We start from the raw sequence: 22912 nt of genomic DNA, 5'->3' as shown, positions 1-22912 counted from the left end.
ATAGATTATGATCCATATAGGTAGGTAGATAGCTATATAGATAGATAATGACCTATAGTAGATAGATAGATAGATAGAGCATAACTTTAAATGTAAATATTATTCATACTCTGTTATGGGTCAAGGGTCAGCATTTCCAGCAAATCCCAGTTTCACATGGAGCGGCCACTGGTGAATATCCAATGGGAAACCCCTTTCTGCTCCTTCAGTGTCCAATGAACTGTGACTCAGGGGGAGGATCCGTGTGCAGCTCACACACAGAAAGACTTTAACAAACTCTCCTCCAAACAAGATGCTTGTGCACACACAGATGTCGTGTTTCTTGTGTTTGCTGTGAATGAACGGGAGGAAAGAGTCTGGATATTTTCATTGTGGAGTTATGGACTCATGTTTGCGGTGAGAGCTGATACTGGAAGGTAAGAAGACAAGGAACTTTAAACCTTTGGAAACTTTTGCTATTAAGATATTTTTCTTCCACGCAAAAAATTATAAAGAAATAAAATGATAATGGTAATGTGCTCAAATACATAATCCACGTGTTAATATGGAGTAAATGTCGAGTTTGTAAATAACATGAGCATGAAGTCCATCAGAAATCCATTTGACATTATGAAATATTTTGATAGACGAATTGTTTTCAATAGACTTTTAAAGTTGCAGTCTGCTGTTTTCAGGGATGTTTGGGACGGTGAATGGATGAATGGATCTTCACTCGTGAACCGATTCTGGGCCCAAGTGGATTTCATGTTGTGTAAATCAAGACTCGCATCGGATGAAAATAACCAAAATCATAGTCATGAAGGTTTCTATGTCTCATATCTTTGCGTGTCAGGCATCTCAGGAGCGTCAGTAACTTGTTGGAAATTGGGAATGGCAACAACAGTCTCACGCGGACGTCATTGAAAGCGTCCCATGCATGCAGTTGAGTTTTTGCTGCGGCAACATTGAATTGAACAGCAGAAGGGAGTCGGGCACTTTCAGCGGTGAAGATGAAGGAGAAGTCGAAGAACGCGGCACGCACGCGTCGAGAGAAGGAGAACAGTGAGTTTTATGAGCTGGCCAAACTGCTGCCTCTGCCGTCAGCCATCACCTCACAGCTGGACAAAGCCTCCATCATCAGACTCACCACCAGCTACCTGAAGATGAGGATCGTCTTCCCAGAAGGTACGACAACCTTTTAATATTATTCAACAATATTTGTCGTAGTTTTTGCCACACCCAGAGTAGCAGAATTGCTATTAAACCACCTACATTTATTTTTATTATTATTATTATCAATGCTAGTCAAATAAGTACGCAGAACAGACTCTGCACTGTCACAACAACAGTTTGGTGGGTGGGAAATGCATAGGCCTAATGATTGTCACACAATCACCTCAACAAACTGTAGTCTAATTCAAAATCCAGATCTATCCATTATTGACTGCCCCTGTTTTCTGAAGTCACACAAGATTCACCCCAAAACAACATTTGCTTAAAAGCAAGATTTGTGTTATGAGTAGCTTCCTAAAAACGCAAGAAAAATAGAAAATATTTAACCAATATATGCTGCTCGTGATATAAAGTTTAATATTGTATTATATGAAGGAACATTATTGTTCATGTCAGCTGTTGTTATTTTTTATTTTTTATTTTTTTTGTAGTATATTGTTGATTTGTATCTTTTGTATTATTATTATTATTATGCTAATGTTGTGTTTGGTTATTCAGAAATAACCCTGCATCAACTAGTAATTTAAATTTGTTATTATTATTATCATCATCGTAGCCTAATGGTATCTCTATTATAGGCCCCAAAATGAACTCAAAATAATATTTAAGCCATCTTTTAAGACTTACGCATTTTAATAAAATAACGTTCATCAAATTGAATTGTCATCTTTAGCCAAATAATATTCATAAAACTTCAAATATTTAGACATGTTTTAAATATTTTGAATTAAAATGCGTAAATCTTATGTATGTATTTGATTTGTTTTCATGTGTTTCTTTATTTCTAGTGTGTAATTTAATCCATTACAGAAGAGCATGTTTTACTGAAGACCTCATGGACAGAATTCACAGCAAATATTACGAAACAATCATAAAAAAGTTTACCGATGCTTCAGGGTATAGTCTAACATAAAAAAGCCAGTAAAAGTAAATAAGAGGATTTTTGTAAATACAGAATTATAGCCTAGTATCACTTAAAACAGAAAACACGCAAAACGGGAGCGGGAGTTTTAAAATTGTTACGGGCCACATTGCAGCATTTTTTAAATACAATTATCTACAATTAAAAATATTTTCGGAGGACAATTAGATTCATTATATTCGTAGACACAAAGTCAAACTACATCATGATGTGTTTCATTATTTTCCACCTTCTGTTCTGCGTGACTGAAGACAAACTGCGCCAATTATCAACACATGACTTTCACAATAACACACTGCTTTAAATACACGGGCACATCAGCATTATTATTATTATAGCGGGATTATTAGTTGCTGTAGTAAAACGTGTTCATAAAGTTAGAAAAGAAGAATGTCCGGATGGTGTTTTTGGGCATGTTGTCTCTCAGCACAGGTTTATGTTGTGGATCAGGACTCAAGACATGAACTCACAGTTTCTGTGCGCTATTGCTGACCTCGGAAAGAAGATGTGTGTATTTCATTACATTTGTGCACTATTAGTGAAATGAATGTGCCGTAAACACGAGCAATCTGTCATCTACACACGAGGAGTGGAATGAAATAATCTGTTGACCTGTAATTGAATCACTGAGCGGTTGAGTGTATTATAACACATCATGAGAAACTGAAGTCAAATAATAGACTGCAGCAAATGGCAGAAATATCTATTCATCTGAATGACGTTTACAATTATTTAGCGGGTATATGGTGTCCAGTAGTGAGTTAAATCACAGTATGTATTTGGTAAACACACATGGACAGATATCATGCTCGGGCTGTGTACCACGTGCTTTACTCACTGCATCGTTAATAAATGTTTTTAAACTGTGTGAATAACAGCTCGTCCAGGTGAAAGGTCAAAGTAAAAGCAGCTCGAGGAAATGAGACAGTAAAATGAAGAAAAGTGAAGGTGGTTTTGTGAGCAGAATAACAGCTGTCACAAATATTCGTCCGTTACCTGAAGAAATGTGTTGTTTTAATTTATAAGCAATACTTTATTCATTTTTGTATTTTTCTGCAGGTCTTTTTGTCGCGATTCTCGTTCCAGATTTTCATTTGACGTTCTTGTAACCTATAATACGTGTGTAACGATGATTCAATCATTTACACAAATAGATTCCAGAATAAAGAGATATATGTGTAATCTGTTGAATAGTGTGGCAGGACTCACACACACAAATGAACTTTTCCAGTTGAATCTGATGTGAAAATGGAACAGTTCTTCTGATCCAGTGATCTGCTCTTTTGTTTGGAAGGTGCTTCAGAGAATAAGAGCTCTTATTGCTTTATTGTGCTTTAGAATAAAGCATATTGTCCAGTAATTCCCTTATGAATAGCAGAACTTTAACTTCGACACCATTAAAATAAAGATCAAGCGTGCGACAGATTCTTCATGTCGAGATTTTAAATGGCAAATTAAAATAGCGGGACAAAAACACGAAAGATTCACATAAAACAATGAATTTAGAGCAATTATTCGCCCACTGTTGCGGTAACATAACTATAATTAATTATAATCATTATTATTATTATTATTATCATCATTATTATTATTAATATTAGGCTATTATTATTATTATCATTCTAAAGCTAAACGAGGTTTAAGAATATAACAGGATCTTTAATGCACGCTTCCGTCACTGTATCTCTCTCTGAGATATTTGAATCATTCTGTGGATTTTCATTGAAATATGGATCATAAAAGCAAAGATATTTGCTGATTTTATTGTATTTGAGAGATGTAAAGATGTGGTTATTTCTGATTGTTTGAGGAGTATTCTGATTGTTTCTGTTGGATAAACGCGGACTCTGTGTTTGTTTAATATTAAAGTGGAATCAGAGCTTCTGCTTTCATCTCATGTTTGTTTTCGTGTGGTTTGCATTTCAATAAGGATTGTGTGTGAGAGACTGTTTGCTTTATCGAGTTTCACCGCCTGTACCGGATCATAATACTCCTTTACATTCGGCGTGTTTCTATGGTAACATATTGACCAACTAATTGTCAGATGGCGATAGCCTATTATTATTATTATTATTATTATTCCTTTTTTTGTTTTTGGTCCTGCTGTGTTTGTTTGTTTTATTATTATTAGCGTTGATAATGTTGTTGCTGTTGTTTACTGTTGTGGTTGTTTTATTATTATTGATTTTATTATTATTATTATCATTATTATTATTAGCGTTTATAATGTTGTTTTTGGTCCTGCTGTGTTTGTTTTATTATTAGTATTATTATTTATTATTACTGTTGATAATGTTGTTGCTGTTGTTTACTGCTGTGGTTTTATTGTTATTATTATTATTATCGTTATTATTAGCGTTTATAATGTTGTTTTTGGTCCTGTTGCGGTTGTTGTTTTATTATTATTACTATAGTAGTTGTAGTAATATTAGGGTTGATCATTGTTTTTGATGCTGCTATGGTTGTTGTTGTTTTGTCATCATAACGAATTGTTCAATAACGAACAAAGATTTGGTATAACTGGTGGGTTATTAGAAATGACATTTGAGGTTAATTTAGAATAATTCAGTTTATTTGTTATAAAATAAAATAAAAAATCTAATAAATGATGGTGACATATATAAATATGTTCTGCAGGTCTTGGTGAATCTTGGGGCCATGTGAGTCGAGCGAGTTCTCTGGATAATGTGGGTCGAGAGTTAGGATCACATCTGCTCCAGGTACACGCTTTAAAATTACTCATAAAAAATATAAATATAACCACAATTTATTATTATTATTAATAATAATATAATTTGTATTATTAGTCTAGTAGTAGTATTTTTTTTATTTATATATATTTTTTTATAATATCAATGATATCGAATTTGCATGAATTTTCCTTGTTTCGCTTTTTTAATGATGTGCACACCTATATAAGAAATTACAATTCGGTTTGAATTGGAGTATTCCGCAATCGTATGATAAACTCAACTCATGGGCCGTCTACATGTCGCTTGATACCGCATGATTGAGAAGCTAGATTATTTTGTTCTAGATTTATTTGTAGACTTGTTTGTATCACATTCCATTAACACTGACCATTTAATATATATATATATATATATATATATATATATATATATATATATATATATATATATATGATAATAGAAGATTCTGATATGGATTGCATTTTTTTTTTATTAGAAAAAGTAATTTATCTATATTATATTATAAATTTAGGCTACTTATTAAGACTAGAATACACAATCTTATTTATTTATATTTGATTTAAATGACATTCTAGACTGAAATGAATTATAGTCACGAGAACATGTAAGCATATGACAACTAATTCATTTAGAAGAGCTACTGAAATTCAAATAAATACATTTCCTTTTAATTTTCTTCAGACTTTGGATGGCTTCGTTTTTGTCGTGGCTCCTGATGGAAAGATCATGTACATTTCTGAGACTGCGTCAGTGCATTTAGGACTGTCACAGGTAAAGTGCAGATTTTACAATCATTGGGTGAATTAATTTCAACAGAAGAGCAACAGATTGGTTTTATTTTTAAACTATTAATTAACAGCCTTGGACACACTATTTCTGGCTTGTTTGACTGCAGTGACAAAAGTTCATTTTAACAGGTAGAGCTGACGGGGAACAGCATTTATGAATACATCCACCCCGCAGATCATGATGAAATGACCGCGGTACTCACGGCACACCAGCCATATCATTCACACTTTGTCCACGGTAAGACATTCGCTGAAAACCTTTTTACCCTTCCTCATATGACACCTCCTATACATGTTTCTATTCTCTTCTTTTTCATTTTAGAATATGAAATGGAAAGGTCTTTCTTTTTGAGAATGAAATGCGTCCTTGCAAAAAGAAATGCAGGCTTGACGTGTGGTGGTTATAAGGTAAGAAGTTATGGTTTTCTTGTTTTTATGGTTGTGTTTACTACAATACTACATTATTCGGACTTTACAACAGCTCAAAACTGGTGTATTTTATTTTTGTGTAAGCCAAGGCCAATAATGTTTACCTGCAATCTATATCAGAATAGAGAAAATAGATTTATTAAAATTGAAGGATATGTTTTTTCTTTCACTTAACATTAACAAATGCAGCTGTCTTTATCTCTGTGTGTGTGTGTGTGTGGGATCTCCTGCAGGTAATTCACTGCAGTGGCTATCTGAAGATCCGTCAGTACAGTTTAGACATGTCCCCGTTTGACGGCTGTTATCAGAATGTGGGTCTAGTCGCCGTAGGTCACTCGCTCCCACCTAGCGCAGTAACCGAGATCAAGCTCCACAGCAATATGTTCATGTTTAGAGCCAGTCTGGACATGAAGCTTATCTTCCTGGACTCCAGGTACATTGTGTTCTTCTGCTACAAATAGACTAAAATATACAGTGGTGGTAAAAAGTCTGAGAACATACTAGAAATGGGATTCAAAACTGAATGTAAATCTGTAAATAAATGAAAACAGCTTTAGGATTTTGAAAGATTAAATAAACGAAGATGATAATGTAAACATTTAAGATGATGCACTATTTCTAAGTCAAATGTAAACAAGTTTGTGACATTGATCATGTTGAATCATTCTTAAATCACACTGGATTACATGATCATCAGGTTTTGTGGCAGCACTTTAATGTTCCCTCTGTTAAGAATTTATGATGGGGTCCCTTAATGACTAATTAATAATGTACAAAAGCATTATAAGCCATTTATATGCAGATAATAACAATATGAATAAAAAGGGTGACTTATGAAATACTTGCAAAATATAGTGTCATTTCTCTTCAGGCCGCTTTGTGTTTATATTCATTACTGAAGCATCTTGACTCACTTGTGTTGTCACGTTGATGTCAAAAGAATGGTGTTACTCCAAGTGCTGTCTCAACCTAAGTCCTAGTAACCTAAAGTCCTCTGCTAAAACACTTCAGATCTTCATGCTCACTCACAGCATTCTGTATATCATATTATAAAACCCAATGGCCATTGAGCCATGCTGAACTTTATGTACATAGATTTCAATCAATCAAGTCATTTTTGTTTGTATCACGCTTTTCACAAGAAAGCAGCTTTACAGAAAATGATGCTGTAATGTTTGTAATTTCAGAATCATAATTAGCTTTATTGCCAAATATGCTTACACACACAAGGAATTTGTCATGGTGACAGAAGCTTCCAGAAGCATCCAGTGTAAAGAGAATACAAAAAATATACATCTACAACATATACATACAAACATTGAACTATACATATAAACTTAATCGGTGATATAAGTATTAAAAATAATATTCAACAGACAAATATATAGATGAAACTACAGAAGGGCAACATGTTGTTCAAATGTGTTATATACAGGTATACAGTTATGTGTAAGGTGATTTAATGTATTGTGCAGAAGAAGTGTCAAATAAATATAAATGGAATATAAATATGATTGAATAGTTGAATATGCATATAATTGTATTGCCACTATGGAGAGTATTGGGGGAAGTTTTAAGTGTTCATAAGGTGAATGGCCTGAGGAAAGTTAATGTTCTTGTGCCTGACGGTTCTGGAGCTCAGAGCTCTGTAGCGTGGCCAGAGGGCAACAGTTCAAAAAGATAGTGTGCGTGGTGAATGGGGTCCAAAGCGATTATTTCAGTCCTTTCCCTCACTCTGGAGGTGTGCTGTTCTTGGAAGGTGGGAAGGTGAGAACCAATAATCCGTTCAGCAGTCCGGACTATCCTTTGAAGTCTTCTGATGTCTGACTTAGCAGACAGTTACTGAAGGATAGACTCAATGACTTTTAGCTCCCAGTGAGCAAGCAAAAGGTGAGCATGTCAAGGCACCCAAACCTCAGCAATATGTTAGTTATTGGAGAAAAATAATCTTGGGAGAAACCAGGCTCAGCTGGGGGAGTCAATTTCCTTCTGGCTATATACCATTTATATAATGGGAATATCAGTTAGCTATATCTAATACAAGTCATCTATTAATTGAGTAAACTCAGTAGGTTTTTGGTGGGCAATGTTTGAAACTAAAGGATATTGGTTGAACTGTAAGAGTAATGATTAAGTGTCTTTAAAGACATCCTAAATTGACTGGGGAAGTGCATGTTGATACAGTAGTGTCCTTAGTTCATGGTTGACAGTTGGCAGTAATTTATTGTCTGTGTGTTCCATTTTAAAGAAAAATTATCCAAGCTGTGGTCAGAAGAGTGTTACTCACTGTTTGATTGGATTGCTGTTGAAAGCAGTTTATCCGCTGTGTAGTCCCATCATAAGGCCAAGATGATGCAGGCAGAGGTCAGTTAGGTGTGCTTTGCAGTCCGGCTGGAAGATTGTGGCAGATAATTTTCATTGAAGTCAATCTTAAGGCTGAGGTGCAGTCAGTGGACATTGAAGTATCCCTTGTTGGATGGCTGGAGTTGGCAGTAGTTCATCTTCTGTGAAGTCCATCGTGGTAGACAGAAGTGTAGCAGAGAGTGATCATCAAAGTGGCCTTCGCTGTCTGGCTGGCACAGGCTTGAGTTAGTAGTAGTTAGTAGACTTTGGGCTGAATCTGGCAGGCTCATAACCTCTGGATACATATCATGATGAGATGAGACATAGAAACAAATGGAATAATATTAGTGAAAATTCCATTCACTTAATTTCTTAGCATTGTTATGGAATATGAGAAGAGTTTCTGGTTCCGGCAGACCTCACTAATGCAGCATAACTAGGGTTTAAGAATAAATGAAATGCATGCCTGTCTGCAAAGATGAGTCTTTAGCCTTAAACACTTAAACTGAAAGAGTGTGCCTGAGTCCCGAACAACACTAGGAAGACTTTTCCATAGTATAGGCCAAATAGGAAAATGATCTACCTCTGTAGGTACTATCAACAGGCCGGAATTTTGCAATTGCAGTGAACGATGTATTATAGGGTGATAGACGTTTGCTTAAGTACTGTTGTGCTAGACCGTTCAAAACTTTGTTAGTAGTTAGCAGAATTTATACAAATCGTAACATTTAACCAATATAGCTATGATAAAATTGAGTTGATATTATCATATTTCTTGGTTCTTGTCAGCACTGTAGCTGCTGCATTTTTAACCAACAGAAGAGCATTTATTGAGCCTGCAGGACATCCTCTCAGTGGTACAATACAATAATCTAGTCTCTTATGTCATGAAAGCATGAATTCGTTTTTCGGCTTCAGAAACTGAGAGCATGTGTCGTAATTTAGCAATATTTTTTAAAAGGATGAATGCAGTTCTAATGTTGACAACTCCTTAATAAATGCTTAACAGGGGCCTGGGTATCTCAGCGAGTAAAGACGCTGACTATCACCCCTGGAGTCACGAGTTCGAATCCAGGGCATGCTGAGTGACTCCAGCCAGGTCTCCTAAGCAACCAAATTGGCCCGGTTGCTAGGGTGGATGGAGTCACGTGGGGTAACATCGTGGTGGTCACTATAATGTGGTTTGCGCTTGGTGGGACGTGTGGTGTGATTTGTGTGGATGCCGCGGAGAATAGCTTGAAGCCTCCACACGTGCTATGTCTCCGCATTAACGTGGTCAACAAGCCACGTGATAAGATGCACAAGTTGATGGTCTGAGTTGCAGAGGCAACTGAGATTCGTCCTGCGGCACCCGGATTGAGGCGTGACACTACGCCACCACATGGACTTAGAGCGCATTGGGAATTGGGCATTCCAAATTGGAGAGAAAAAGGGGATAAAAGTAAATAAATAAATAAATGCTCAACAGGTGTCCACTTTACATTAAGGTAATTTTTCATAGGTTACTAATATTAATTAAGTGTTATTAAGCATTTATAATGTGTGGGAAAAATTGCTCACCATTTTGGCAGGTATTGCATGAAACTCTCCTTTTCTTAATTGCAAATCAATTATTTATTAAACAGTTATAAATGGCTTATTATTCATTAATGAACCCCTTTATAAACCCTTTACAAAGAGAAAATAAATTCTTAAAACTGGTGGTCTCTGACTTATGGACCCAATTGAATGCTTCTGTGTTTTTAGGTTATCAAAGATAATAATATATCATACATTAAATTATGAATATTTTAAAAAGTCTCTAAGTGTGTTAATGTAGCTTTGTTTTTACATATATTTAGACAGTAGACAATAGACAGTTGTGTTGAGCAAGCTTGCATGTTGGGCTTCCGTTTGTGGAGATTTGTCCTTCCGTGCTCGCATGTGTGTGGATAAGTGTTTGTGTGGATGCCAGCACCATTGTTATTCCGTTGTGTGTTTGTGTTTGTCAGGGTTGCAGAGCTCACTGGATACGAGCCACAAGACTTAATAGAGAAGACACTTTATCATCACGTCCACAGCTGTGACACTTTCCATCTCCGCTGCGCGCACCACTTGTGTGAGTTAGGTTTGTTTTTTCTCATTCCTCTGGTCATAGCGCCCTTTACCGCGACTAAATATAACAGCAGCGTTAGTGATGACTAGGACTATAAACACACCTCTAACTGTCATGAATGTCGTCGAGGTGCAACAGAGCACGGTCATTTATAATACCACGTTAAAGGAGATAAATATAATCTCGCTCCATCAAAATACTGATTCAATAATGGGTTTAGATTAGACATGGAATCTACTGGTAACTATAAAAGAAGAAATATTTTATATAATGTGTTTAGTCCTAAAAATACATTTTCCTAGTATTCACAATTACTGATTGCAGCGCAACACAACTTACTGAGAGACACAATATTTGATATTATTTGATATAAATAGTAATTAGGCAGCAAGAGAAACAACATCATACAGTTCAATTATTTGAAATGACTTGAATTAAAGTTAAAACTTCATTAAATTACATCTAATCACAATGTCATTAATAGATTTAACAATAAATTAACCAAAGACTTTGAAGAGTGTTACAACAAGTCTGTTGTAAGATGTTAAGAGAAGTCTCTATGCCTTTCTTGATTGTGTTTTTCTGTGTGTAGTGCTGGTAAAGGGACAGGTCACCACCAAATACTACCGATTTCTGGCCAAACAGGGTGGCTGGGTTTGGGTGCAGAGTTATGCTACTATCGTTCACAACAGCAGATCATCCAGACCGCACTGCATAGTCAGCGTTAACTATGTCCTCACGTAAGTACATACACCCATTGAACTATATATACAGTATGTAACATATACTAAAGCTTCAAAAATACACCTTCAAAACACTGAGTGTATACATAAGATCTGTATATGCTGTTTAGATCACAGTCACGCTAATGCATAAGACTTATTCCGTTATTCATTTTGTACTAAATTAATTCAAGCAATTTATCCCGATTAAAAATGCCTATGCATTTATTTTTTTATGTGTATTTAGAAAATGCGTTCATTTCACAGGGCTTGTGTTCATTTAATTTAAAAAGGTACTTTTGACTTTATTTTCTCCCAAAACACTAAAAAGCCACAAAAACTACCACTGCACTTTCCTAAACATCTTATGCACTGCAAAAATTTCCTGATTTTGAGTTAATTTCATCTAACATTTTACAACTTTTGCAAATCTGATGCAAATTTATGGTAATGAGAATCCCTGAAATTATGACATTTAGTTTGAGACTAAATACTTATTTGTCATTTTCAGTTTTGTCAAACATTTTTCAATTACTGGCCAATAAATGAAAGGATAACCACAAAAAAACCATTATATTTATGAAGAATGTTCAAAGTGGGCTCACATTGACTGACCCAGTCTCAATGGGCATTTATTTGTTTATAGAACATTACTTTCTAGTAGTTATTTTGAATAAGCATTATATTAATTTGTTGACAAATTTTCTCCTATTGCAATTGCCCCTATATCTCCACTAAATCACTACGCTGGATTTTCAAAATTGCTCGAATTTCGCTTTGTAAAAAATGTATCAATGATCACTCAACTAATACTGTAAATTACAAGCTACTTCAATTATATCCTCAAATATAATAATAATGCAATTAAATTAATCCAACATATTTTCTTCAAGCTTTTGTCCACAGTTATATTGAATTGCTCACTATTACACAGCAAGTCAACAGTGTTTGGACGTGTCAAAGCTGCCTGTGCACTCATCAGTCAGTTTGGAGTGTCATACTCTGCTCTTGCTTTACTGTATATAATATACCAGCTGCATGCTTGACCATACAGGAACTATATGGGAGACAGGGGTTATGCAAGATTTATTTGTCATGCATTCGTACTGACAAACTCTGTGCATTACCACAATGAACTTTCCACTGGAAGTCTCTGGAAAGAATGAAGTGGGATTGAGCAATGGAGCCATCGCTCACACTATGGCTTTGAGTGAGGATCATATGGAAGAGCATTTGTGCGCACACTTCCAGAAAGACCATTTGAACTAATGCCAGCATTTGGAAACTCACCCCCACCCACCCCCTGTCTCTTTGTCTCCCTCTCTATCTGTCTATTACAGATGTAAGAATGGCATGCCATAAAATCCTTCATTATAAAAGAGTGGATACGTTTTAATATGCTAGTCTGCCAATAGCTTGTGAGTGTCAGAAAGCTCTTCAAACATAGCCATAAAGGAAAAGGGTTTGAGGTTTAATTAATAGGCAGTTAAGACGATGATTGTTTATAGCTCACAGCTTGCTAAAAGTGTCCATGAAGGAAGTTCTCTTTTGTAATCCTCTTCCATCTAATATACTCCATCATCCATGCTTCAGTTTCACTTCCTTTGAAAGTAGGATTGCGCTGCAAAAAAAAAAAAAAAAAGATTTCTTACTCAGTATTTTTGTCTTGTTTTCCAGTAAATGTATCTAATCAGCCTGTGTTATGAGATATTAAGCCTTTTTGTTGGAGAAATCGAACCAAAATTAGTAAGGTTTATGGATAACACTATGGAAACCCACTTAATAGGTTTCATTAATAACTAATAATGTATTTGACTTGTGACTTATAAATAAATCTATATGCTGTTATTAAAAACCTGCCAAATAGGGAGCCATGTAACTTACATGTTATATATGTTTACAAAAAACATAAACTACCCCAATTCATGATTTATGTCAAAAAATAGACTATTATAATGAGATTAAAATGAGGGATTATGTCATTTTGCTGCAGTCATCTTTGTGTTGATATTAAAGAATGGTGCTACTCCGAGTGCTGTCCCAACTTAACTAGTCCTAGTAACTTAAAGTCCTCTGCAAAACACTTTTCAGATCTTCATGCTCATTCACAACATACTGTATATCATATAATAAAGTGTGATGACCAATAAACCATGCATACATTTTATATTGAAGTCAGAAGTTTACATACACCTAGGTTGAAGTCATTAAAACTCTTTTTTTTTTAAACCACTCCACAGATTTCATATTAGTAAACTATAGTTGTGGCAAGTCGTTTAGGACATCTACTTTGTGCATGACATGAGTCATTTTTCCAACAATTGTTTACAGACAGATTGTTTCACTTTTAATTGACTATCACAATTTCAGTGGGTCAGAAGTTAACTAAGTTAACTGGGCTTTTAAGTAGGTTGGAAAATTCCAGAAAATGATGTCAAGCCTTTAGCCAATTAGCTTCTGATAGGTGGTTGTACTGAACTGGAGGTGTTCCTGTGGATGCATTTTAAGGCCTACATGCAGTGCCTCTTTGTTAGAGATCATGGGAAAATCAAAAGAAATCAATATGTCTGGTTCATCCTTGGGAACAATTTCCAAACACCTGAAGGTACCACGTTCATCTGTACAAACGATAGTATAAATTATGCAAGTTTATGACCATGGGACCACGCAGCCATCAAACTGCTCAAGAAGGTGATGTATTCTGTCTCCTAGAGATGAACGTATTTTGGTGCAAAAAGTGCAAATCAATCCCAGAACAACAGCAAATGACCTTGTGAAGATGTTGGAGGAAAGAGGTAAGACACAAGTATCTATATCCACAATAAAACTAGTCCTCTATCGACTCAGCAAGGAAGAAGCCACAGCTCCAAAACCACCATAGAAAAGCCAGACTACAGTTTGCAAGTGCACATGGGGACAAAGACCTTACTTTTTGGAGAAATGTACTCTGGTCTGATTAAACAAAAATTTAACTTTTTGGCCATAATGACCATCGTTATGATTGGAGGAAAAAGGGTAAGGCTTTTGAGCCGAAGAACACCATCCCAACCATGAAGCAGGGGGGTGGCAGCATCATGTTGTGGGGGTGCTTTGCTGCAGGAGGGTCTGGTGCACTTCACAAATAGATGGCATCATGAGGAAGGAAAATTATGTGGATATATTGAAGCAACAACTAAAGACATCAGCCAGGAAGTTAAAGCTTGGTCGCAAATGGGTCTTCCAAATCGACAATGACCCCAAGCATACCTCCAAAGTTGTGGCAAAATGGCTTAAGGACAACAAAGCCAAGCTATTGGAGTGTCCATCACAAAGCCCTGACCTCAATCTGATAAAATCCAGAAATTTGTGTTTCAGAACTGAAAAAGCGTGTGCGAGCAAGGAGACCAACAAACCCGACTCCGTTACAGCAGTTCTGTCTGGAGGAATGGGCCAAAATTCCAGCAACTTATTGTGAGAAGCTTGTGGAAGACTACCCAAACCATTTGACCCAGTTTAAACAATTGAAAGGCAATGCTACCAAATATTAACAAAGTGTATAAAGACTATAAAGTGTAGTCTTTACCGGCACCGCCACTCTGTCGTTCCCTTCCCACTATGTGCTTATGTATTACACACACACTGGCCCACACTCTTGCCGGCCAAATATTATTTCCCCACTCACAAGGGCTCCCCGGTACCTCCCAACCCCGGGCTCATGCAGTGGATGCTTGGCAGCACGGCGTTGACAATGGGTTCCCGTGAGCGTAAGCTAGCTTACGCATACGAGAGAACCTCTCGTAAGAGAACGAATCGGTTACCTAACGTAACCTCGGTTCTCTCTAGATGAGGGAACGAGTATTGCGTAGCCGGCCGTGCTTCGCGCCACGAGCTGACTTTCGCTTCATTCAATGAAAACCAGGGTTCCAGCCTCACGAACTACGCTTATATGCACTCTAGCCACGCCCATTTTGGCGGGCTTTGATGCAGTAGCGCGCGGACGCCTCTCATTGGACGCGAAGTTCGCCAAGTTCGTCTATAGGCTGCAGCAGTTGCCGCAGAGCAACCAATGAGCTCGCTAGCTAGCCCGCTCAAGGTCTGCAGTTGCTGCACTGCGTTGACAAATGATACAAAATTAAGGATAATTTTTTGGCTTCAATATCTCAGAAAAGATTAATCTTCCCCAATACTCGTTCCCTCATCTAGAGAGAACCGAGGTTACGTTAGGTAACCGATTCGATTTTCAGTTACAGTTTACATTAAGGTACATTTTCATAGCTTACTGATGTTGAATAAGTGTTAGTAAGCTTCTTATATATTATATTTATAACACGTGAGGTAAAATGGTCCACTACTAAGCAGGTATTGCATGAAAGTCACCCTTTTTATGCATGTTGTTATAACCGATATAAAGGATTTATAATGCATTTGTAAATGACTTTAGTCATTAATAATACCCCTTCATGAAACCTTAGCAAAGAGAACAGTAATTTAGTGTTATCAGTTTATGCTTCAAACAAGAAAAAAACAAAAACGAATTTCCATCAAGTTAAGAAAATAAAGGGGGTTTTTTCGGGTGAGGACTTTTTTTCCCCATTGGCTTATTTTTTCTTATTTTAAGCACAACATTGTAGTTACATTTCTTTGATAAAAAAGACTTAAGTCTCAAATAAATCTATTTAGTTTTAAGGATGTTTAGGTGTTTTTTAGTAAAAAAAAAACATCCTTAAAACTGACAAAGAATTATGTGCAAAAAAATAAAATAATTATAATTTTTTTTTGCAGTGTGAGAAGTGCACATTTTCAGTGTAGACATCATGAGTGTGAGATCTGTTTTATAGGTGAACCAGTGTTTAGTGAGAAAAAGAAACGAGATGTCTGGCGTCTTATCGGGGTGTTTTCAGAGTCCGCTCTCACGGGCTTTGAGGTGTGAAATGTGTGTGTGTGTGTGTGTGTGTGTGTGTGTGTGTGTGTGTGTGTGTGTGTGTGTGTGTGTGTGAGTGAATTGCTGCTCAGCTGAATGAGATTGTGTGTAAGTGTTACACCATTGAGACTTGCAAACCCGTTACATCACCTTAATGGTTTGGCTTCTGTCCACAAGCCTTGACCCCAGATAAAACTCACTGGGGAGGATTCACTAAGAATTAATTGTTCCAGCTGATATCATTGTTTGTTTGCACATGCTATCTACATTGCTTGTAACACACGATTCACTAAAGGAATTATACAACTTCGTTATGGCACAAACACATCCCAAAAAAGGGTGGCATTAATTTCACCAAGCAAATAGTTCTAGTTCTGTGACTAAAGCACAATCTGTAATGATCATAATTACATATAAAGGAATTGTGTGACTTCATTTAAATACTCACAGTGCTGCACTATTATTAGCGCATTTAGTACTGATTAAACTGGATTGGGGGTGGTTACTATATAAGGCTTTTAGCATATTGAATATTGGTGCAAATTTGGCATAGCTTTTAAGTGAATTTGTCCCTCTGTTTATATAAAGAATAGAACACACGCTCAGATGAGGCGTGAACATCACAACAATTGCATGGATAAGATTATGTGATTTTGTGAGTGCATGTGAGAAAGTGTACGTCGATCTTTTTCCAAGATGTTACCATCTGCGTGCAATCTTATTATTCTGCTGTCTGAGCCAGGTTGCTAGGCCTCAGGAGGGGAGCTGGGGACTACGTCTGGCTAGCATACATTCTGGCCACAGTTTTCTGAAAGTTATACATCACTGGGAACAGAAATCCATACAGCACTTTACTGAGAAATCAATTCCCATTTCCTAGTTATTCCTTATGTGGTGATCTCTGTGTGGGTTTGATTTAGCCAGACATAGTTCCTAATCTCACTGTGTATTTGAACAGAGCCTCCAGCCCTCTGTTGTATGTTTGTAGGAGCCTTGTTCCAATCCTGGAGAAACAATACAATTCATTTTCTCTCTCTCTATCACACACACATGCACCCACCAATACTCAATGACTTGCCAGGAGACTGAAAATTTTACTTTGTGCATTTCTTGCATTGGTTAAATAAGAAAAGGAAACAGTACACATATAAAAAAAAATACTGAAGAGACTTGTTCCCACAAACAGTTTTACACCACTCTCCCAAAGAGCAGAACATTGCATTTAATCCTCTACGTACTATTGGATTCAAGGCTCAATGTAGTTTTCATTCTCCACAGGGACACGGAGTATAAAGGACTACAGTTGTCCTTAGATCAGGTGACATCCACCAAGCCCTCTTTCACCTATGACAGCCCCTCCAACCCCATCAGTGAGAACAGAAGATTGGGCAAAAGCAGAATCTCCCGTACCAAGACCAAGACGAGACTCTCTCCCTATTCACAGGTTTGTGTTTGTGTTGGGCTAAAAAGCCTTTATTTTGGCTGATAATTTGAATATTGTAAACTTTATCTAGTAATGTCTTCAGTTTCTGGGTAGCTTTCTTGCTAAATGTGGTTTACACAATTAGATCATGTTCCTGGACCAAAATCCTTAGTTTTTCCTGAATTTCTATAAGCCAACCCTTGCCCATTGGATTTAGAGATAAGGTTGGGGAAAGAGGTTTGGGTCTGGGGGAAAATATATTTAACCAGTCGTTACCATATGCATTTGGGGTACACAGAAGAGTAAATGTGCAAAAATGGTAGCTTAAAAGTACCCACAAAGTGTAACCTTTACATGTCAATTGGAATGTGGTAAAGGGTACATATTAGTACCTTAAGTGTTTTATCTGGCCCTAAAGGGCACATACTATCCTAGTACCTTAAGGAGTAAAGAGGGTACAGTGAGTACTGTATACCTTTGAGTGTTCTGCACTACTGACAAGCTGTTATACCCCTAAAGGTAACATTTTCACACATATTTTTTTCTGACAGTGTTGGGTTAAGGTTAGGGAAAGGATTATGGCCTGAAAAAAACATTCCCTTCAACCAGTAATTGCCCTTGTATTTTAGGAGTAGTATACGGAAAAGGTTTGGGCCAACGTGCCTATTTCTACTCCAAAACAGTATTGTCCTCTAATTGTAGATGTAGGCTTATTGGTAGGTTAGGGTTTAGTAACAACATTGCCTTTTTATTAGGGTTAAGGCCTAGGACAACGTTATTATCAACCAATAATTACCCCTAAAAATTATAGGGCAATTATTGGTTGATAAGAACGTTGTCCTAGGCCCTAACCCTAATAAAAAGGCAGTGTTAACCTACCAATAACCCTACCTCTACAATTAGAGGTAGGGTTACCTACTTCTAAGTAGGTCGTTTTAGTTGACAAATTTCTTGCCAACTAATAATTGCCCTATGATTGTTGGGGTAGGGTCGGGGTAAGGACCATGATTAGGGTTAGGGTTTCAGCCAATCATTATGCACTGATGGGATAGATTCAGGGCTTTGATTGGATAAAATTGTTGTATGTTGAGCCAGGAATATGTACTAATTGTGTAAATACAGTCACATCAAGTGTAGTTTCATCTTTCTGCTGGTTTTCTGGTTAGCCTCGCCTTTAGTGGTAAGGTTAGAAATAGGCTGATTATTGATAAAACAATTTTGTGCAGTATCCAGGCTTCCCTACAGATCGCTCCGAGTCGGATCAGGATAGTCCATGGGGTGGGAGCCCTCTCACTGACTCTGCCTCTCCTCAGCTTCTGGAACAGTGTGAAGGCATAGACTCCTCATGTGTGTACCGCCAGTTTTCTGAGCCACGGCCACTGTGCTACAGTCTACCACTGACAGATGATAACCACACCACCGGTGACCTCTATGGCCATGCTCACTCTGAGTCCTGTGAGCGGGGGCGCTGCAAGGCTGGCCGATACTATCTTGGAACTCCTCAGCCTGGACGGGATGCATGGTGGGGTGCGGCCCGCTCTGTCCTCCCGTTACCCAAGTCCTCATCCGAAAATGGAGACAGTTTTGAAAGTGTGATGCCCCACATTGCCTCTGTCCACAGCCTGCAAGGTGAGTGTTCCATTTCGATGTATCTTTTGTTAACAAATTATTAAAGGAGTGCATTCATAAACTGATTTCTCCTGCTTTCAGTGAGGGGTCACTGGGATGAGGACAGTGTGGTTAGCTCACCTGATGGAGGCTCAGCAAGCGATTCTGGGGACCGATACCGTGGTGACCAATGCCGTGCAAGTCCTCAAGAGCCCAGCAAGATTGAGACATTGATTCGAGCAACACAACAGATGATAAAAGAGGAGGAAAGTCGTCTGCAGCTGCAAAAGGCTCCTACAGAGATACCTTTGGAGCTTACTAACGGTCTGGCCAAGAGCCACAGATCCTCGTTTGGTACCGAGTTTCCCCAGTCAACATTTCAGGGTGTGTTATGCCGGGGGCCAGCTCAAGTGATAAGCCCCGCTCCTAGTCCTGTTCCTCTGTCCCGCCTCAGCAGCCCCAACCCTGACAGACTCTGCAAAAGTAAAGACTTCCTGCAAAATGAGCTCTCTTCTCAACAACACCAGCAGCCATTGCCCCTGATGGGCACATGTGCTGTTTCTCCAACTCCAGCACTGTACCCCTCACACCCACGCCAGTACCTGGAAAAGCACACAGCCTACTCGCTCACCAGCTACGCACTAGAACATCTGTATGAGGCTGACAGCTTCAAAGGATACTCCTTGGGTTGCCCTGGTTCCTCCAATTATGACATGGCCTCTCATCTACGAATGCAAGCAGAACAAGCACCCAGCCATAAAGGCACCTCCGTCATTATTACCAACGGCAGCTGATGCTTGTCGAATCATGCACCATCAATCAGTACTTCAGCATCTCACTCAAGCTAGCCTATTATCATTTGTTTGGAGGATAGTTTTTCATTCCTTTTAATATTAAGGGATGTGTGTTCTAGATATCTGTGAAAGGGACACTCCATTCATGTGTTCATAAATGAGGACTCCATGAAAGGGTTTGTCAAGTACTTTTGATTCCAAATTACCACTTTTATTTCTTAACCATAATTTCGCTGTTGCTTGAATGAATGGGACTTAGAAAAATCATTTCTGAAAAAATTACAGATAAGAAAGAAATGACATGATCTCCACTTCAAACCATAAGAGCACATTAATAGGGTGGTTTCAAAAGGTATAAACAGTAAAACAGTATTAAACTATTTAATATTTTTGCTTGCAAATCACATTTGGCTCTAGGTTACAGAATTGATGGGTCACAGATACTTTGTGGTTTAAGCTACTATTATTATTATTATTATTACGTTTTAGAGCATTTCTACATCCGTAGCCTCAGATTCCATTCAGGTCATACTATTTGCCCTCTATAGTTGGTACAATAAAAATAGAAGTAGCATGTTGACATATCACAGGTCATAAATGGTTACTTAAGAAAAAGTCTGCATTAAATTATTATTGTTTAAAGTTGTTTATGGTTATCATATTGTAAAATTGAATCTTGGCTCATTTCTGTCCTGGCATAAAGTTTTGTAATTACATGCTATCCATCTGTATTTGAACCTTAATCAGTCTTTTAAGTCACAGGCTGAAAATTCAATTAACATCTTTTATTTATTTATTTTCTAAATGTAAAACACTGATGAGCACATTATATGTTATTAACTTGAACAAATGATTTTGAAATATATAATTCTTTTTTGTCAAACCTCTTAACATGTCAACCTTTAAAATGAAAACTAAGATTATGCAATTATGAAAGACATTTGATTTTATAAAAAAATGGAATAACAATAGAAATGAGCTTCATTATTGAGATACATGCGCTGGATTGGTCAGCAGTAACAGAGGATGTGGAGATGTGATTTTGGCATGAAGAGCGACTATGTTGCGGTGATGCAGAGGGACTCTGGATGGGTTTCAGTCATGCTGCTGTTTTGTGTTTTGGGGTTCCATGCTGGTGGAGTCCAAAGTCTAATATGGACATCAAAGGAGAGCTTTTCTGAGAGACTTTATCCCCTTTTCCTTATTCCAGGTCCATGTATTTATAAGACAGAAACCGGCTCCGTTTGGAAAGCAGATTCTTTTGGCGTGAAGGAAATTCTGAAAAATATTTATGATGTACTTATACTCAAAATTCACCCACTCTTACCAAATAAGGCAATGCAAACATTGCAAAATGTATTTATTATGTGAATGAAAAAAGGCATTTGGTTTTAAATATAGTTCCTATCACAAACAATGTGTGTGTTTATTTGTATTTTTCAGTTCCGCATCAGAATGAATGGTATTATGCATTAGTGTTTCTGCACATATAATTAATTACAAATATTGTAATATTTTTCCATACTCTTGTATAACTGTTCAGAATAATACCATTTGTTATTTTGAATTTGGTTCTGCATTTGTTTTCAATCTTTGAGAACTAAGGTGAAAAAGATCTCTTCATACTAATTTGATCTTGCTTCATGTTTAATATGATGTTTCATATTCACTTGAGAAATTCATAAATGATTGCAAAAAATTATTCATGCATTGAATGGCTGCATGGCTCCTTATTATTTCTTGAATATTAATACTAAGGCTGTCAAATTTAATGCGTTAATTAAGTGCGAATAATTGTATAAAAAATGATTATTCCTTTGGAATGTAAAAAGGAATATTCCTACCATCGGAGCAATTTGCAATTAAAGTACCACCTTCATACTTTTATGAGTCCCAGAAATTAGGGGGCAGTTAGCACAGCTCTGACTGTACAGGCAACACAACCACATCAGTGACGGCACAAGTGGAGGATGTTTTCTTACGCTACGTTTCTACATTTCAAACTACGTCTAACTTGACACTGTGTCCTAAAAACTTGCATCTAAAATGAGAGCTCCAAAAGCATCTGTCTGACACGTGTACATAAATGTGTCTTTAGAAGTCCACCTTAGACAGATTGACATTCAGATGCTAAATGGTTTGCTGTGGACTGGAGGCCAATAATGTTAAATGATATGCAAATAATCAATATATCTAATCTAAGACTAAGTATTACATGTCAGCCACAATAATGTAAATTAATTCTATGAATTTTTATATGTATTATTTATAACTATTTAAATATAATTTTAATAGTGTAATTATTACATAAAGTTAGGGTTACATAGAGTTAGGGGCCTTTTCACGGCTAATATTGATAAATGCAATTAATTGTGATTGATTAAATAATCAGCATATCATGTAATTCATTTAAACATTTTATATAGTACATGGACTTTAAATAATAGGCATTTCTATTTTTTATATAAATCAATAAATATTTTTAAAATTCAAAATGGTAACCAAAAATGTTTATTCTAACCTGTCTGCTTTTTTAGTTTTCTTTGCTGTGATCAATACTTTTGAGTTTGAAAAAGAGTGTATAGATCACAAATCAAATGAACCATATACAGAATGATGCCCATGAGCTGCACAAGTTACAGATAATAATAATACAAAATTAAATAAATAAAAAACTATATATGCACACATACATACATACATACATATACACATATAGTTGAATAAAAATTTAGAATTTGTTCGATATTTGTGAATATCTTTAATTTAAGAACTCATTTCTGAGCACACATGGCCTACAATAATGTTATATTTTATCAAGAAAATTCACGTTTGATCATAATTTCTTTTTTTCTAGTAAGATCTTTGATATTAGGGCAAAAATCATATTCTTGATAATAATTTTTGTATTGTTTTCATGTAAAAATATCTAAAAATCCTTAAAACAATATCAGTTTAATTG

The 22912-nt window shown here is 36.6% G+C and overlaps 1 protein-coding gene across 3 annotated transcripts; it reads left to right on the top strand.

Moving 5' to 3' along the window:
* The first annotated feature begins 288 nt into the window (after positions 1-288).
* Positions 289-21384, top strand: LOC127656196 (single-minded homolog 1-A). Of its 3 annotated transcripts, none has more exons than XM_052144385.1 (12): positions 289-416; positions 675-1164; positions 4772-4854; positions 5530-5619; positions 5766-5874; positions 5959-6044; positions 6299-6498; positions 10400-10506; positions 11096-11243; positions 17404-17569; positions 18862-19177; positions 19259-21384. In XM_052144385.1, the coding sequence occupies exons 2-12, from the start codon at positions 990-992 to the stop codon at positions 19948-19950; spliced, it is 2172 nt and encodes a 723-aa protein (XP_052000345.1). In that variant the 5' UTR covers positions 289-416; positions 675-989; the 3' UTR covers positions 19951-21384. The 3 variants fall into 3 exon arrangements, with proteins under 3 accessions (XP_052000345.1, XP_052000344.1, XP_052000346.1); XM_052144384.1 differs by having other exon boundaries at positions 18775-19177; XM_052144386.1 differs by lacking the exons at positions 289-416; positions 675-1164; positions 4772-4854 and having other exon boundaries at positions 5543-5619; positions 5770-5874; positions 18775-19177.
* The last annotated feature ends 1528 nt before the right edge of the window (positions 21385-22912 follow it).

Source organism: Xyrauchen texanus, chromosome 15 (genome assembly GCF_025860055.1).
Source record: "Xyrauchen texanus isolate HMW12.3.18 chromosome 15, RBS_HiC_50CHRs, whole genome shotgun sequence".
Taxonomy (NCBI): domain Eukaryota; kingdom Metazoa; phylum Chordata; class Actinopteri; order Cypriniformes; family Catostomidae; genus Xyrauchen; species Xyrauchen texanus.
The sequence above is the reverse complement of the archived record's forward strand: the minus strand, read 5'-3'. Positions and strand labels throughout refer to the sequence as shown.

Bases quoted from the DNA above. Each gene is read 5' to 3' on its own strand.
- LOC127656196 (XM_052144384.1), top strand. From the start codon at position 990: ATGAAGGAGAAGTCGAAGAACGCGGCACGCACGCGTCGAGAGAAGGAG. The intron at 1,165-4,771 runs GTACGACAACCT...TATGTTCTGCAG, and splicing joins GAGGATCGTCTTCCCAGAAG to GTCTTGGTGAATCTTGGGGC. The intron at 10,507-11,095 runs GTGAGTTAGGTT...TTCTGTGTGTAG, and splicing joins CCGCTGCGCGCACCACTTGT to TGCTGGTAAAGGGACAGGTC.